This window comes from Saccopteryx bilineata, chromosome 7, assembly GCF_036850765.1.
Source record: "Saccopteryx bilineata isolate mSacBil1 chromosome 7, mSacBil1_pri_phased_curated, whole genome shotgun sequence".
Lineage (NCBI taxonomy): Eukaryota > Metazoa > Chordata > Mammalia > Chiroptera > Emballonuridae > Saccopteryx > Saccopteryx bilineata.
The window spans coordinates 77,095,828-77,113,058 of NC_089496.1; the positions used below are offsets into that span (position 1 = coordinate 77,095,828).

General features: G+C 45.4%; 1 protein-coding gene across 2 annotated transcripts in view; it reads right to left on the reverse strand.

Moving 5' to 3' along the window:
• Positions 1–9,367, reverse strand: part of PANK1 (pantothenate kinase 1) — a 75,322-nt gene extending 65,955 nt beyond the window's left edge. Inside the window, exon 1 of one of the 2 annotated variants that reach the window (XM_066239405.1) lies at positions 8,450–9,367. In XM_066239405.1, the coding sequence (XP_066095502.1) occupies positions 8,450–9,137 (688 nt within the window). In that variant the 5' untranslated portion in view covers positions 9,138–9,367. Of the gene's footprint in view, positions 1–7,567; positions 7,802–8,449 lie in introns of those variants that run through there. The other variant, XM_066239406.1, reaches the window with a different exon arrangement.
• Between the last annotated feature and the right edge of the window lie 7,864 nt (positions 9,368–17,231).

Here is a 17,231-nt window from a genome sequence, read left to right on the forward strand (position 1 = left end):
GGAAAACTCCTCCCCCCCAATCAAGGCAGCTATGAGAAGCAATTAATGAACAACTAAAGTGATGCAACTATGAGTTGATGTTTCTCATCTGTCTCCTTACCTCTCTTTATCTCTCTAAAAAAAAAAAGTTGAAATTTTAGCTTGCATAATGCTGGCTTTGGTTATGATCAGTGGGTACAATGGTTAATGAACGCAAGTAAAAGCTTTGTTCCAGTAACTGAGATACCTGAACAGACCTACATGACTTACCATAACAAAATCCGCAAGGGATCCACCTTTGTGCCCCAGGGCACTGCAAGCAAACCCTCTCTGCTCCAAGGACATTCTACCTGGTGACTAAGATCCAATTAATTCTGACTATGAGCTGATTATCCCTTGAAATTCCGAAACCCTTACCTACCCTTTTCTCCCCCTTATAAAAAGTTTGGCTGTGCCCTGGCCGGTTGGCTCAGTGGTAGAGCGTCAGCCTGGCGTGCAGCAGTCCCGGGTTCGATTCCCAACCAGGGCACACAGGAGAAGCGCCCATCTGCTTCTTCACCCCTCCCCCTCTCCTTCCTCTGTCTCTCTCTTCCCCTCCCGCAGCCAAGGCTCCACTGGAGCAAAGTTGGCCCGGGCGCTGAGGATGGCTCTGTGGCCTCTGCCTCAGGTGCTAGAATGGCTCTGATTGCGGCAGAGCGATGCCCCAGATGGGCAGAGCATCGCCCCCTGGTGGGCATGCCGGGTGGATCCCGGTCGGGCGCATGCAGGAGTCTGTCTGACTGCCTCCCCATTTCCAGCTTCGGAAAAATACAAAAAAAAAAAAAAAGTTTGGCTGTGAATACCAGGTTGAGATGGTTTGGGAATGTAATCCCTGTCTCCCCAGATTGCTGGCCATCTGAATGAAGCACCCATACATAAAGATTCAATCTCTGTTTCTACGTATTTGGCTGAATTGGTGACAGGCAGCATGAACTCTGATATTTCTGGTTTCAGAGTTGGATTTAGGTTTGAATTTTGACTCTACCAACAACTAATGACTACATGTTTAGGGCCGGTTGCTTCTCTTCTTCTCTGAGGCTCCCTTTCCCAATCTGTCAAATAAGAGTGGTGATCACAGGCTTTTGTAAAAACAGTAGGCACAAAGCTGTAGCTCAATAATAGCTACTCTATTCAGTCAACCAAAGAGACTGCTGGTGGTACCTACTATTGTCATAAGATTTTCCATCCTCTTTCCAAACTATAAAGAAATCTGTAGAGGTCCAGATCATTTTGATGTAACTGCCTCTAAAAATAACATTCTCTTAGCCCTTTGAATCATCTCCTTCTTTCAAATATATTTCCAAGGGGAAACACACACACACACACACACACACACACACACACAATTAGCCAACTCTAAGCATCTGAAACAGGGGTCGGGAAACTTTTTGGCTGAGAGAGCCATGAACGCCACATATTTTAAAATGTAATTCCATGAGAGCTATACAACAACCCATGTACCTTATGCATTATCCAATAAAAATTTGGTGTTGTCCCGGAGGACAGCTGTGATTGGCTCCAGCCACCCACAACCATGAACATGAGCGGTAGGAAATGAATGGATTGTAATACATGAGAATGTTTTATATTTTTAATGTTATTAATTTTTTTATTGAAGATTTGTCTGCGAGCCAGATGCAGCCATCAAAAGAGCCACATCTGGCTCACGAGCCATAGGTTCCCGACCCCTGATCTAAAAGATGTCATCACTAGAGAAAAGGTCTACTTAGAAATTCTGTGTACTATGTTGGGCACACTGAACAGTTTCCATATTGATTCAGAATATTGTCATCCAGAAGTGAATACTAGCTTATATATTAAAGCTAAAGCACATGTAATTAAATATAACAGAAAACAAACCTTGATTTATTTCATGGTAGTTGGTTGGAATTAAAACACACAATGAAAAGGCATGCTATCATACACATACAAAAAACAAACCTGTCAAAACCAGTTACTCCTTTGTTTCACTACTAATTCTATCTCCAAAACTATGATGGATTTTGTTTTATTGACTTGTTTAATGCCACACATGTTAAAAATTAACAGCACTCGTTCCATCTTTGGTTGCTATGCCAAACAAATTATGCTCTGTATTCCAGTTGAAATCTACCTACTGGTCTTTTGGGGATAAGTGGTGTTCATATGTCTACCAGACCCTGACACCAGACTTAACCACTTTCATGCTGGAATGCTTTTGCCTTTAAAGTCTTCATCTTCAGTTTAAATGTGCACTGTACGATTCATAACCTCACTGACAACTCAGGAATCTGACCACATCCCAGAAGGTAGCAATGCTAGTGCTCTTGCTTTTCATTTGGCTGTTTTGTCTTAAATTTGCAATGCTTGCCTGACAAGGCGGTGGCACAGTGGATAGAGCGTCGGACTCAGATGCAGAGGACCCAGGTTTGAAACCCGGAGGTCACCCGCTTGAGAACAGGTTCAACAAGCTTGAGCATGGGGCTGCTGGCTTGAGTGTGGGATCATAGACATGACCCCACGGTCGCTGGCTTGAGCCCAAGGTCACTGGCTTGAGCAAGTCGTCACTTGCTCTGCTGTAGCCCCTTTTGCCCCCCCCCCCATCAAGGCACATATCAGAATGAAATCAATGAACAACTAAGGAGCTGCCACGAAGAATAGATGCTTCTCATCTCTCTTCTTTCCTGTCTGTCTGTCCCTATCTGTTCCTCTGACCACTCTGTCAAAAAAAAAAATTGCAATGCTTGCCATCCATCTAGAAGTACTGATGATATATAAAATATTTTTTAAATGCACATGTATCCACACCCGATACAGATTCAACCAAAAAATTCTACCTATGTATCTTTTTTTATTATTGATTTTTAGAGGGAGGGGGGAGAGAGAGAGAGAGAAAAGGGAGGAGCAGGAAGCATCAACTCCCATATGTGTCTTGACCAGGCAAGCCCAGGGTTTTGAACTGGCGACCTCAGCATTTCCAGGTCGACGCTCTATCCCACTGCACCACCACGGGTCAGGCTACCTATGTATCTTTTATCCTGTTTTTTGCAATTAGCCTGATTCAGAGGTACTGTAGTGGAGATATCACAGTATTTAGAAAATTGAAGCCTTACTTTCACCATGGTGGCTCACTAAAACTGGTAACTGTTTTTGGTTTATTCTGTTTATACCCGTGAGTGTGTTATGTAATAATAAACTCTCACCTATTTTCTGCCTAGTGTTTCATCTGGATGATCTGAGAAGCCACAACACTCCCTCCTCCTCCCACCCCCCAGGCCTCCACACTGATCCAATGCTTACTCCTGCGTGTTCTGACACACGGGGAAGGAGGGTGGCAGCTCACCTCCTCCAGCCTTCTGATGCTGCTCAAATAGGTATTTGCCTTTCTGCAGTATACAGTTCAGTGACATACACAATATCTCGTTTACATTTTCTCCTCTGTCCTGCAGTGTGGTTTACCTAACAGTGTCCTTGGGGTTTAAAAGACCTTATTTCCCCATGTATAAGATGCACCTTAATTTTGAGGCTCCAAATTTGAAAAAAAAAATGTATTAAATAAAGTTATTGAACTCAAGTTTTATTCATCATAAAATTCATACAACTCCTCATCACTGTCAAAACTCCCATCCATTAGCTTGTCCTTGTCTGTGTCTGATGACGAATCACTATCTTCATATATCGCCTTGTCCTCAGTTCCATCTATGACACTTGAAATGCCACAACCACTGTATAAGACACATCCAGTTTGGGTTTTTGTGGGTTTTTTTGTATTTTTCTGAAGCTGGAAACGGGGAGAGACAGTCAGACAGACTCCCGCATGCACCCGACCGGGGTCCACCCGGCATGCCCACCAGGGGCTACGCTCTGCTCACCAGGGGGCGATGCTCTGCCCCTCCGGGGCGTCGCTCTGCCACGACCAGAGCCACTCTAGCGCCTGGGGCAGAGGCCAAGGAGCCATCCCCAGCGCCCGGGCCATCTTTGCTCCAATGGAGCCTTGGCTGCGGGAGGGGAAGAGAGAGACAGAGAGGAAGGAGGGAGGGGTGGAGAAGCAAATGGGTGCTTCTCCTATGTGCCCTGGCCGGGAATCGAACCCGGGTCCCCCGCACGCCAGGCCAACACTCTACCGCTGAGCCAACCGGCCAGGGCTAGACACATCCAGTTTTTAGACCCCAAATTTTTCAAAAAAGAGTGCGTCTTATACATGGGGAAATCTGGTATCCAGGATTTCAAGGCAACATTTATATACTACTTTGCACCATTTCTGTTTCTTCTCCAAAAGTACATATGTGTTTACAAACTTCATCGAAAGTCTCTTACTGGGTGGAAAGAGTTACATAGAAAGTTGGTGCTGCAGCACTAGTAATGACATAGAGACCCTAACTGTAACCCAAAGCTATGGGAAAGGTTACCAGTATATTCATATAACGGAATAATGAGAAAACAATACAATCATTAAAAATGACGTTTTGATACTGTAAGAAAATGTTTATGCTAAAATTTTTAAGTAAAAAAAGTAATCAAATTTTATTGAGTTCTACCTTTAAAATATGGCACATTTTAAGTTGATGTTTTCTTTGAACAATGGGACTGTGGGTGCTTTTTCCTGCTTTTTTGGTATATATTTTTGTATTACCCAACTGAAAGAGGAGGGTAAAATAAAGCAATTATGAGAGTAGGAGCGTTATAGCTAATCAAACAAAATGTTTTGGTTTTTCCTATTCTAGGCCCTTTTTATTTTAACTAAGAAAGTCACCCTGAGATTTTCTCTGCCAGCTCAGTTGTCTTGTCCAATGGATTAATGGTGGATGGTGTTCTGTGTGATGGTGAAGACAGTTGGCATTTATGGAATAACTGCTACGTATCAAGCAGGAACCTAAGTTCTTCATATATATTATCTCATTCAATCCATATATCAACCCAATGAGATAGTATGATTATCTCGATCCTACTGATACTAAAATTGAAGCCTAGAAATTAAATAACTGGCTCCGGTCTTTCAGCTACAATTTGAACACAATCGCTCTTGTGTTTGAATGACTACACCATTTACAATACTACATTAGGCACTCACTATCATTAGTTTCAAAATATTTGGGAGGAGAGTTGAGTCCCTAAGGTGTTATTTACATATGCTTCAAACAATCAGAGCTCCAAGGAGCAGACCAAAGGAATCTCCCTATCAATACCATATGGAAACTCCACTGAAGGAGTCTGCCAAAGTCGTTCGTAGAGATGGAAACAGCTACCTCAATGATGGGTGATGCCACTTGTACCTTTTTTCTGTGACATCATCAAATATTTAAGTGTAAGGAATAAGAGGAAAGAAATATATCATCTATAGTCAGTCGTCTTCAACTTAACTGGGGAGATAACATGAAACAACCAGCTCAAGGCAAACAAATGCATAATTAAGTACTAAGTCATGTATGTGGCAGAGTGGACAACTAGTGCAGAAGTCAGGTAGGAAGAACGGTCAACCCCACAGTATTAGAGAATTTTGAAGATACAAGAAACAACACTTGGAGATCACCCAGCCACGTCCAGCATTTCAAGATGAGAACTAATAACTTGAGGTCACACAGCTGCTAAGTACAGAGGCAGGTAAAGTAGCCAAGGAAGCTTGAGGAAGCAGTCTTGAAAAGCTGTCCAGTGATAAAGTAGAGCGAGATGATGGTCTTTTACATGAAAACGGTGAACAATATTTCCCCTTCTTGGTTTACCAAAATCAACCTGCCACTGGTCTGATTTTTAGATCAGAAGACTGTGAATAGCCCCTGCACTGAAGGCTCAGATTTAAATTTTTTAAATAATCAAAAACTACTGAACTATTTATTTTATTCCATGTATCATTTCTAAACATTAGACATTCTATTTGTTGATTTTTTTTTTTGAGAGAGAGAGAGTCAGACAGGGACAGAGAGATGAGAAGCATCAATCATTAATTTTTCGTTGCGCGTTGCAACACCTTAGTTGTTCATTGATTGCTCTCTCATATGTGCCTTGACCGCGGGCCTTCAGCAGACCAAGTAACCCCTTGCTCAAGCCAGCGACCTTGGGCTCAAGCTGGTGAGCTTTTGCTCAAACCGGATGAGCTCGCACTCAAGCTGGCAACGTTGGGGTCTCGAACCTGGGTCTTCCGCATCCCAGTCCAACGCTCTATCCACTGCGCCACCGCCTAGTCAGGCTAAACATTAGACATTCTAATGTCTATTGTATTCTACCCAAAATATTACCAAACAGAAACACACCTACCCACACGTGTATTCCAGGTGCCTGTCTAAGAGTGGTAATCTGACTGTCCTAACATATCTCATGTTTGGACAGAAGTAGGTGTCTGAGGTTGTAAACTGGTAAGTAGAAATTATTTGTCCAGCATTGATGCTTCCACCACTAACATACTCTTAAATTTCATTTAGAACACTTAAATACTCTTCCTAATAATTGAAAATCTATCAAACATAGAAAACACAATATGCTTAACTCCAAGTAGATTTATCTTAGAGTACCTAACTTTCAACTGATTGAGCAATATTTTTTATAAAAAGACACTTGAATGTGAATAGGCAATGTATAAAGATATTAGAGTAAGCCTAGTTTTAAGTAAGAAATTTTGGATGAACACAGCCTATGCGACTCAAAGGGTGTACATTTTATTTCAGAAATGTTGGTTCAAATTTAAAAAAAGAAAATGTGGTAAAATAATGAAAAGTCAATTTTGATGAATTCTTGTTAAAAGCTTGTAAGTGTCATGGTCACTAAACTTAACTAAATTTTTATTTTTGTGAAAAATACAAACCACTTTACTTTCTGACACAAAGCACACAGTCATAAAGTTATATTTTCTTGTATTCTAAAATAATAATTTCTGTGGGTTTGCAAGTACCAAGTAAGGCTCAAGGTTAATTTTACTCTACCTACAAGCCATTATTAAGACTGTATTTTCAATTCCTCAAAAATTATTTTAAGTGGCGCTATACCCTCAATTATGCATAAACCATTCAAGCTAGCAATATTAAACAAAAACAATATTTTAAAAAATGTGATTCATTATATTTTAGGTATTTACATTGCAAACTCTCCTACAATTGTTCATGTAGATGAAAGAAACGACTAAAATGTGGTTTCAAAAGAAGTAAAACAGGTTAATAAATCATAAGTAATCAATATTAAGTGCATAAATAAAGTCATTTTCTAAAAAGTCTCAAAACAAAGTAATACAAATTCAGGTGCTGAATGTCTTTCTTACAACCATAGCCAAATCTGCTGTGGGGTTTCAAAGGTCCAGACACGATCTTAACTTTAAACCTAAACATTTCAGACCTACAAAACACAGTAGCAGTCACCACATCCCACAGTCTGGTTAAAATACTTTCCAATGTCTCGGAGACGTTAATCGAATGTAGAAAAGCTAAGAGTCTAAATTGATAAACAGAAACAGAAGAAACTGAAGCTGTTTGCCAAATGCAAACTTTTACAGACAAATCCAAAACTTGTCTAGCCATTTCCGTGTATCAAAGAAAATAAGGTGCATGTTTTAATGCAATCACTTATTAACATGCATTCCACTTACTTTGCTTTTTGCCATTTTTAAGCTTCATTAAAGACACCCAGAAAGAAGTAACCAGTTGAATGAAGTTCGGCTCAAATAGGAAAAACCAGTTCTAAACTCGATCTACAAATTTGCATCCCAGAATGCCCTGCTAGGAAGGTATTCTACAAACTAACATTACATATACAAGCTTTAGATTGTGAAATAATGCATTTCAGATTTCTGCCCTGTCCATTACCATTGGAAACCCTCAACTCTACCTCTCCACTCTCGGGAGGAAAAAAAAAAATCCACCTCCTATTCTCATTGGCCCACATAGTTCCGGCCCACATGGTATCAGTGGGTGTGTCTGGACCAAAAGGTTCTTTCATTGGCTGTGAAGAAACAGCGTTTAATAGGCTGTGATTTGGAGTGTTGTCAAACTCCACGCCTCCATATCCTTGCGTTCGCCAATAGACCCAAGGTACTGGCGGCTACTCTACGATTCAAAGGGCAAGCTGGCTGCCAGAGCGCCAACCTCAGAAAGACGAGGTTTGAGAAGGGAAAAGGGGGCTCCAATAGTGCCTCCAGCTCTATCCTTACTCCCAGACCCCATCAAATGTTCGCACGCGTGCATTATAAAGCTGGCCAGTGCCTTTGCCTTCTGGAGAGCTGCAACTTAAGGACCAGCTCTGGCTCCTTGTCCAATCGCCCCATTCTACAGATGGAAGCAAGCAAGTCTTGGGCAGCAAGCTTTAGTACTTAGAGCCCCTTGGGGAAAAAATCAGTTCCGGGCGCCCCCTCTCAGCAGTGCCCCCGACTGCAGGCTCAGGGGCGCACGGGGCGCGCCCCGCCGTTCCCGGGCGCCTGGCCCGGCGCGCCGCGCCTGCCTCGCACTGGCACTCCCCTCCCAGCGAGACTTACGCGGCCTGTTCTTCTTCCCGGAGTCCATCCTCCTCCGGAGGCGGCACTTCTTGGCTGGAGAGTCATGTTGAGGGGGCGGCGGCTGCGGCTGGAGCGGTAGGCGCGGGGGCGCCGCGTCGCCGGCGGCGGGCCCCCGGTTGCAGAGGCGCGGCGGCTGGACGGGTGGCGGGTGGAACCCGTTGTGCAGCAGCCCGTTCACCGCAGCAGCGCCGGCGCCCGCGGGGGCCGCCGGGGCGTGCGGGGCCGAGCGCTCCGGCTGTGCGCGGTGGTCGCCCATGCCGGAGGCTGGTAGGGCAGCGCGCGGGTCCCGCCTCAGGCGGGCTCGTTGGAGGTCATTCTCGGACGTCTTTATTTCCCCGGATCCTCCTTGCGGCTTCCTATTCAGCAGCCGCAGAGCGGGCGCCGGGGGACGGCAAGCTGGGCGCTCCTCCCCTCCTCCCAGCGGCTCCTCCAGCTCCTCCGCGTCCTGCCCCCCGCGCGCAGGCCCCGCCGCGCCGGCCTGAAGCATGCCTGCCCCCGGCGCGGAGTCGGGGACCCCCGCGCACCCCCAGCCAGGATCCCCACAGCCCGCCTCCCCCGGATCCGCCGGCCGCGCGACTTCAAACGCGGCTTCCTCGCTTCCCAGACCTGTCCCTGCTACTGAGCATGCCCAGTCCTGCCCGCCACCGCCACCGACGACTTTCAACATGGGGACTGAAGTTCTCCGGGTTTGCAAAGGCGAGATGGGCGGGTTGGCTTTGTATGACGGAGCTAGCCGAGAGGAGACTGGGCGAGGAGGGCGCGACAGGAGCGAGCAGCTTCCGGAGGAATGCAGGGGGAAGACGTGAAATATTTGTAGAGGTTTCAGGTTTGCTAATCCTGTCCCTAGTGTAGATACCTCTGCAAGGTCATTCACGTTGTTCCCTCCCTGAAACCTTTGTGAGTGTGCCTGTGTTTCGTTAGGTGACCAAACTACTCACAGGCCTGAGAGGAAGAAGGAGAACAATTATTTTTAGAAAGGAAGGCTGACTTGGATAAGGAGAGGAGTGAAATTTTGCTGGCACAACACAAGCACCATGTGCTCTCGTGGAGTTGTCTTTTGCAGGGAGGAAACCTAGGAATACAGTGTAAGGACAGTGAAGGACACAGCTGTAGGCAGGATTAACCAGTGTGGAAGAGACCAAGTAAACAGAAGCAGTCCCAGCTATAAAAAGCACTTTCCTCACCCAGAAAGAACTTTAAGAGACAATGTCATGCTATTTACGGAGTTACACGGAGTTGCCTGTGTTTTAATAAGGTATAGTAGCATTATCATCGAATGGTGGTCAACACCTTAAGCTTTGGAGTCAAAACTGGGCTCAAATTTCAACTTAGCCAGTGAGCAAACCCAGAAGAAGTCATTGCTTAAGTTAACACACCTGGGCATATGAAACAGGACTGGGCATGCTCAGTAGGCAGGACAAATTTGGGTGGTGAAGACCTTCCCAAAGTTGTGTAAGATCCAGAGGCGAATTAAGGTCGGTTGAAGCCCCAGGCACAGAAGAAAATATTGGACCCCTTAAATAAAAGAGAGAGCCAGGGAAAATAAAAATACATATTAACCATATTTTTAAATAAAAATGTCATGTACTATTAATGTTAAAATTGCACACATGAAACCAAACTTGGTGTCATTAGAAAAAACAGTGTAAAGTAGGGGTTCTGTGGGGCCCTTCAGGAGTCGGGGCCCAGGGTGCATGCCGGGTCCACCCACCGTTTAATCCACCTCAGGTAAGACCTGAAGCGTCAGCTTTTGAATATACCTAAAATATACAATACATCTGTCACACAGTAAATGCTCAAAAGAGATCACTATTCTTATTGCATAATTATTACGGTCCATCCTTCATTTCAACCAAGGGGAACAAACCATGCTCACAGCCATATTTATTGTGTGCTTTATTGTGCATGATGTTCTCTATCATTTGTACTTTATCTACAAAGGAGTCAGAAGAGGCCTCCGTGCCTTCAGCAGCAGCTAGGGCCTGCAGCTCAGGTTGGCGATGCCTTGCAGCAGAGCCTTACCTAGAATCAGAGATTAAGAACCAGTGCCCACTTGAGAGCTCTGGTCCATCCACTCATTTTTTTTCCCCCATAAGGAAACTGAGCCACCAAGAGATAGCTAAGGTTATCAAGAGCAAATCTAGGGCTAAACCTTAAATCTTCTAATTATCTTTGCTTTACTAACCTTATTTTTTTTAATTATTTCTTTTAATTTATTCATTTTAGAGAGGAGAGAGAGAGAGGCAGAGAGAGAGAGGATAGACAGAGAGAAGGTGGGGAGGAGCTGGAAGCATCAACTCCCATATGTGCCTTGACCAGGCAAGCCTAGGGTTTTGAACCGGCGACCTCAGCATTTCCAGGTCGTCGCTTTATCCACTGCGCCACCACAGGTCAGGCACCTTATCATTTTTGAAGATGGAAAAAAAACCTTGGTGATCTGGCCCCTAGCTATCTTTCTTGCCTCATCTTGGGCTCCCTGTGTTTCTTCTACAAAGCAACTTTTTGGTTTCTCAAATGATTATCCCTTTGCATCTGATGTTACTGTTGCCTGAAATTCTCTTCCCCCAGGCCGCTTTGTCTACTATATACCAACTCAACCCTCAGATCTCCACCTCAACCTTGTATGATTAAAGAAAACTTCCCTGACTCGTAGAACTAAATCAGGTTTCCCTACTCCTTTCACTTTACTTTCCTAACTCTATCAGTTTTTTTGTGTGTGTTTTTTGTTTGTTTGGTTTTTTTGTGTCAGAGACAGGGAGAGTGGAACGGATAGGGACAGACAGGAAGAGAGAGAGATGAGAAACATCAGTTCTTAGTTGCGGTTCCTTAGTTGCTCATTGATTGATTTCTCATATGTGCCTTGGGGGGGGGGCTACAGCAGACCGAGTAACCCCTTGCTCGAGCCAGCGACCTTTGGCTCAAGCTGGTAAGCCTTGCTCAAACCAGATGAGCCCGCACTCAAGCTGGCGACCTCAGGGTCTCGAACCTGGGTCCACCACATCCCAGTCTGATGCTCTATCCACTGTGCCACCTGGTCAGGCCTAACTCTATCAGTTTTTTTTATTTTAATTTTATTTTTTATTTTATTTATTCATTTTTAGAGAGGAGAGAGAGAGAGGGAGAGGGAGAGACAGAGAGAGAGAGAGGGAGAAGGTGGGAGGAGCTGGAAGCATCAACTCCCCTATGTGCCTTGACCAGGCAAGCCCAGGGCTTCAAACCGGCAACCTCAGCATTTCCAGGTCGACGCTTTATCCACTGCACCACCACAGGTCAGGCTAACTCTATCAGTTTTAACTCTTCCATGGAAATAATAATAGAACATTACTGAGTTGTTACTGTGATGAAATGAATATATCTGTAAAGTGCCCAGCACATTATTAGTACTATGAAAAACTTAGATATTATTATTTGATTGTCTGTCTCCCCCATTACACTGTGATCTTCATTAAGGAAATGAGTCTTGTTTATTGTTGTATCCCTAGGAAGCTCTTGGTAATTATTTGTGACTGAATAAATGACAGGTGATATTTCACCTAGGGTGTTCCTCACTTTCTAATGTAAATTTGCTTTAAAAAATGTATCCAGCCTGACCAGGCAGTGGAGCAGTGGATAGAGCATCAGACTGGGATGCAGAGGACCCAGGTTCGAGACCTCGAGGTTGCCAGCTTGAGCACGGGCTCATCTGGTTTGAGCAAAAGCTCACCAGCTTGGACCCAAGGTCGCTGGCTTGAGCAAGGGGTTACTCGGTCTGCTGAAGGCCCACGGTCAAGGCACATATGAGAAAGCAATCAATGAACAACTAAGGTGTCACAACGAAAAACTGATGATTGATCCTTCTCATCTCTCTCCATTCCCGCCTGTCTGTCCCTATCTATCCCTCTCTCTGACTATCTCTCTCTGTAAAAAAAAAGTATCCATTGCTACTCCTAAAAATTCAAATATATAGTTTTCAAATTTCTACATAAGCTGAATAGTTTAGGTAGCAATTTACAGCAAAGATGCAAACTGAAGCTTTAGCAATGCTGAATCTCCAAGGACATAATCTCTCCAGCTTGAGTCCCAGCCATGGTGAGGATGGCCTGAGCCAGGTGGCTCAGAGCCAGGCAGGGCAGAAGTGCTGGTACTAGGGACAGAACGTCCTACACCTGCGTCCTTTCTCCCGCCCTTGTCGGGCTGGTGTTCTGGATCAGTTACACCTGACATGTGGGGGAGAGGAAGCCAGGTGGTGTCTCACAAGTTTACTCAGGGGGAGTATGTCAGAGGTGTAACTTTGCGGCAGGAGCTATTATGTGTTCCATCAGGGACATGGAACAAATAATATTTAGAACAGAGTGAGGGAGGAAGGGACCCAAAAGCCACTTCTTTCCCTCTGTTCATTCATTCTTTTTTTTTTTTTTTTTTTTTTTTTTTTTTTTGTATTTTTCTGAAGCTGGAAACAGGGAGAGACAGACAGACTCCCGCATGCGCCCGACCGGGATCCACCCGGTACGCCCACCAGGGGCAATGCTCTGCCCACCATGGGGCGATGCTCTGCCCCTCCGGGGCATCGCTCCCCCGTGACCAGAGCCACTCTTGTGCCTGGGGCAGAGGCCAAGGACCCATCCCCAGTGCCCGGGCCATCTTTGCTTCAATGGAGCCTCGGCTGCAGGAGGGGAAGAGAGAGACAGAGAGGAAGGAGGGGCTGGGGGTGGAGAAGCAAATGGGTGCTTCTCCCATGTGCCCTGGCCGGGAATCGAACCCTGGTCCCCCGCATGCCAGGCCGACGCTCCACTGCTGAGCCAACCGGCCAGGGCCGCTAACTTTTTAAAATTGATTTTGGAGAAAGGAAAGAGAGAGAAGGCAGGGGGTGGAGGGGAGGAGCGGGAAGCATCAACTCATAGTTGCTTCTCACATGTGCCTTGCCTAGACAAGCCCGGGGCCTTACACTGGCGACCTCAGCGTTCTAGGTCTACGCTTTACCCACTGCACCACCATAGGTCAGGCATATTTGCCAATTTTTTATGGAGCATATACTATGTTGCAAACACTAAAACAGATACTGAGAATATAAAGGCAAAATATATATTTCATTGCCCTGCAGGGCCTTATAGTTCTTTGAGAGAAAGGTAAGTCAAGAGTTCTCCAGAAACAGTGTATATAAGAATAAACCAGGGAGTTTTTCCTGTTTTAACTTTTTGGTGAAAACAATATACATACAGAAATGTATACATATTCTAAGCATAGAGTTCAGTGAATTTTGCACAAACACTGTGTAACCTGCATGTATGGCCAGCAGTCCTGGCCATCGCCGCCAGGCACATGCAGGTTCCCGTTGAATTTGGGCAGACGGTAAAGAAACCACGGAGCCAAAATCTGGTGGGCCATTCCTTTATTCTAGCCTCACACCCGGCCTGCGAGTAAAACACAGAGCACCAAAACTCACTCACACATTCTCTGGTTTCACAACCAGGAGAATCTTTTCTGGGTTTTCCTAGTATCAAAGGCCCCCACCAGCCTCAGTCACCTCTGGTTCCCCATCTGCCAACATGGTTTCTTTTTTTTTTTTAATGTTTTTTATTTATTTATTTATTTTATTATTATTTTTTTTTACAGAGACAGAGAGAGAGTCAGAGAGAGGGATAGACAGGGACAGACAGGAACAGAGAGATGAGAAGCATCAATCACCAGTTTTTCGTCACGCGTTGCAACACCTTAGTTTTCATTGATTGCCCTCTCACATGTGCCTTGACTGCAAGCCTTCAGCAGACCAAGTAACCCCTTGCTCGAGCCAGCGACCTTGGGTTCAAGCTGGTGAGCTTTTGCTCAAACCAGATGAGCCAGTGCTCAAGCTGGTGACCTCGGGGTCTTGAACCTGGGTCTTCCGCATCCCAGTCCGACGCTCTATCCACTGCTCCACCGCCTAGTCAGGCCAACATGGTTTTTTAATTAGTAAAACTGGCTTCTCTCTCCTTCTCTTCCATTTTGGCCTCCTTCTCTCACACTCTCACTCTCCAAATAAATGGCCTCCTTCTTCAGCGCTCGCTCCAGTTCCAGGATCCGCATCTGTTGGGCAGATAAAATGTATTATGCTCACTTTGTTAAAGATGCCGTCGCCCAGGTGATATTAATGTGTGTTGGGGGCAGACAGGATCATTGTGGCCTGGGGCTTGGTTTTGGGATTAAGCCTCTCCCACCCGTCTTGATGTGGGGTGGTACAATCCAATCATGCCTCAGAGAAGTGACTGTATTAGGGACTTCCCTATTTTGTATATTGGATTAAAGGGTGTGAAGCTACAGTATAAAGTGGGGGCAAAACGGGAGTTTGCCTCTTGGTTCCTGAGATTATCATTAGAAGAGAGAGCAGAGGAGAGCAGAGAAAGGCCACGTGGAGGAGGCCAGGAGAAGCAGCCAAGATGGTGGAGTGCTGAGTGAGATGCCAGTTTGTGTAGAGTTTGTATCTGGGATAAGGAAGGAGATGGGGAACTGAGGAGAATAAGGCTGGTGAGCTAGAAACCTTTGATTCTAGGAAACTCAGATAAGTCAGTGGCTTTGTGAGCACTGAATGTGACTGGGTTTTGGAGCCCAGTGTGTATTTTTACTTGCCCGCCGGGTGCAAGCTAGAATTAAAGACTATGGCCCATCAGTTTTTGGCTCCGCTGTTTCTTTACCGACTGTCCGAATCCAATGCGAACCTGCATAGGCTGGGCTGCTGTGATAGTGGCTCTGGCCATGGCTCCTGGCTTTACAGCATCTTTCTCCCGTGGCCATTCCAACTCCTTCTGCTGCTCGGTTTGCAGGCCTCCGGTAGTCTCTTCCTTAGCTCTCTCAGTTTCCTCTCACAGGGCTGTAAAAATCGGCCAGCCCACGGTCCCAAAAGGACAGTGAGGGGGAACCGTACAACAGCCAGTCCTCTACCCCACCCCTCAAGGGTGGCGGCGGCTCCATACCGATCTGATCCAAATCCTGCCACAAAATATGCCAAATGTATGGCCAGCAGCCGCAGCCATCACGGCTAGGCATGTGCAGGTTCCCATTAGATTCGGACAGACAGTAAAGAAACTGTGCAGCCAAAAACTGATGGGCCGTTTCTCTATTCTAGCCTCACAACTGGCTGGTAAGTAAACACAAACACACAGAGGGCTCCAAAACCAACCCACTCACACATTCTCCGGTTCCACAACAGGAGAATCTTTTCTGGTTTTTCCTGGAATCAAAGGCCCCCACCAGTCTCAGCGGAGCTCACAAAGCCCTTCGCCCCTCTGGTTCCCATCTACACATCTTCTCCCTTCTCGTCTCTGCACAAACTGGCTTCTCCTTCAGCACCCTGCCATCTTGGCTGCCTTCTCTTCTCTGCAAAAATGGCCTCCTTCTTCCTCACTTCTCTGAAACTTTTTCTTGGCGCCAAAACCCTTCCTCTAGCAACATTAGCATAACAATGGCCCTTCCCAAGCACTAAGGTAATTAGCAGTTTCACAGATCACATTCCTGGGCAGCGGCCATTTTTAACAATAAAAGTGAGCAAACATAAAAATCACATTTTACAAATTTATTTGCCCAACACTGCACCTGATCAAGAAACAGAACATTACCAGTAACGTAGGAGATTATTTTTTAATGTTCATTGTATTGATTTTAGAGAGGGCAAGGGAGTGAGAGAGGGAGAGAGAGAGAGACAGACAGACAGGAACATGAATCTGCTCCTGTATGTGGCCTGACCGGGGATTGAATCATCAACCTCTGCACTTCAGGACAATGCTCTAAACAACTGAACTATCCAGCCAGGGCAGGAGGTTTTTTTTTTTTTTTTTTTAATTTTTTTTTTATTTATTCATTTGAGAGGAGAGGGAGAGACAGAGAGAGAGAGAGAGGAGAGACAGAGAGAGAGAAGGGGGGAAGAGCTGGAAGCATCAACTTCCATATGTGCCTTGACCAGGCAAGCCCAGGGCTTCGAACCGGCGACCTCAGCATTTCCAGGTCGACGTTTTATCCACTGCGCCACCACAGGTCAGGCCAGGGCAGGAGATTTTATAAGAACAGATTCTGGGGGCCTGACCCGTGGTGGCGCAGTGGATAAAGCGTCGACCTGGAAATGCTGAGGTTGCCGGTTCGAAACCCTGGGCTTGCCTGGTCAAGGCACATATGGGAGTTGATGCTTCCAGCTCCCCCCCCCCATCTCTCTCTCCTCTCTCTCTCTTCTCTAAAATGAATAAATTAAAAATAAATAAATAAAAACTCAAGTTAAAAAAAATAAAAAAATAAAAGAACAGATTCTGGGCCAAGGCCCATAGACTGATTCAGTAGGTTTGGACCATAGGCATCTGCAAGGCAATGATTATGATGATGATAATGATAAGTATATATATATATTTTTTTTCAAATATATATATATATATATTTTTTTTTAGGGAGACAGGAAGGGAGATAAATGAGAAGCATCAACACATAGTTGCATCACTTTAGTTTATTGATTGATTTCTCATATATGCATTGACTAGGGGCTCCAGCCGAGCCAGTGACCTTGGGCTCAAGCCAGCAACCTTTGTGCTCAAGCCAGTGACCAGGGGGTCATGTCTATGATTCCACGCTCAAGCTGGCGACCCCACGCTCAACCTGGTGACCCAATGCTCAAGCCAGATGAGCCCACACTCAAGCTGGTGACCTTGGAGTTTCAAACCTGGGTCCTCAGCATCCCAGGTCGGCACTCTATCCACGGCACCACTATCTGGTCAGGCAGTATATTTTAAATTAAAGAAATAAAACAACAAATTTTTGTTAAATGGGA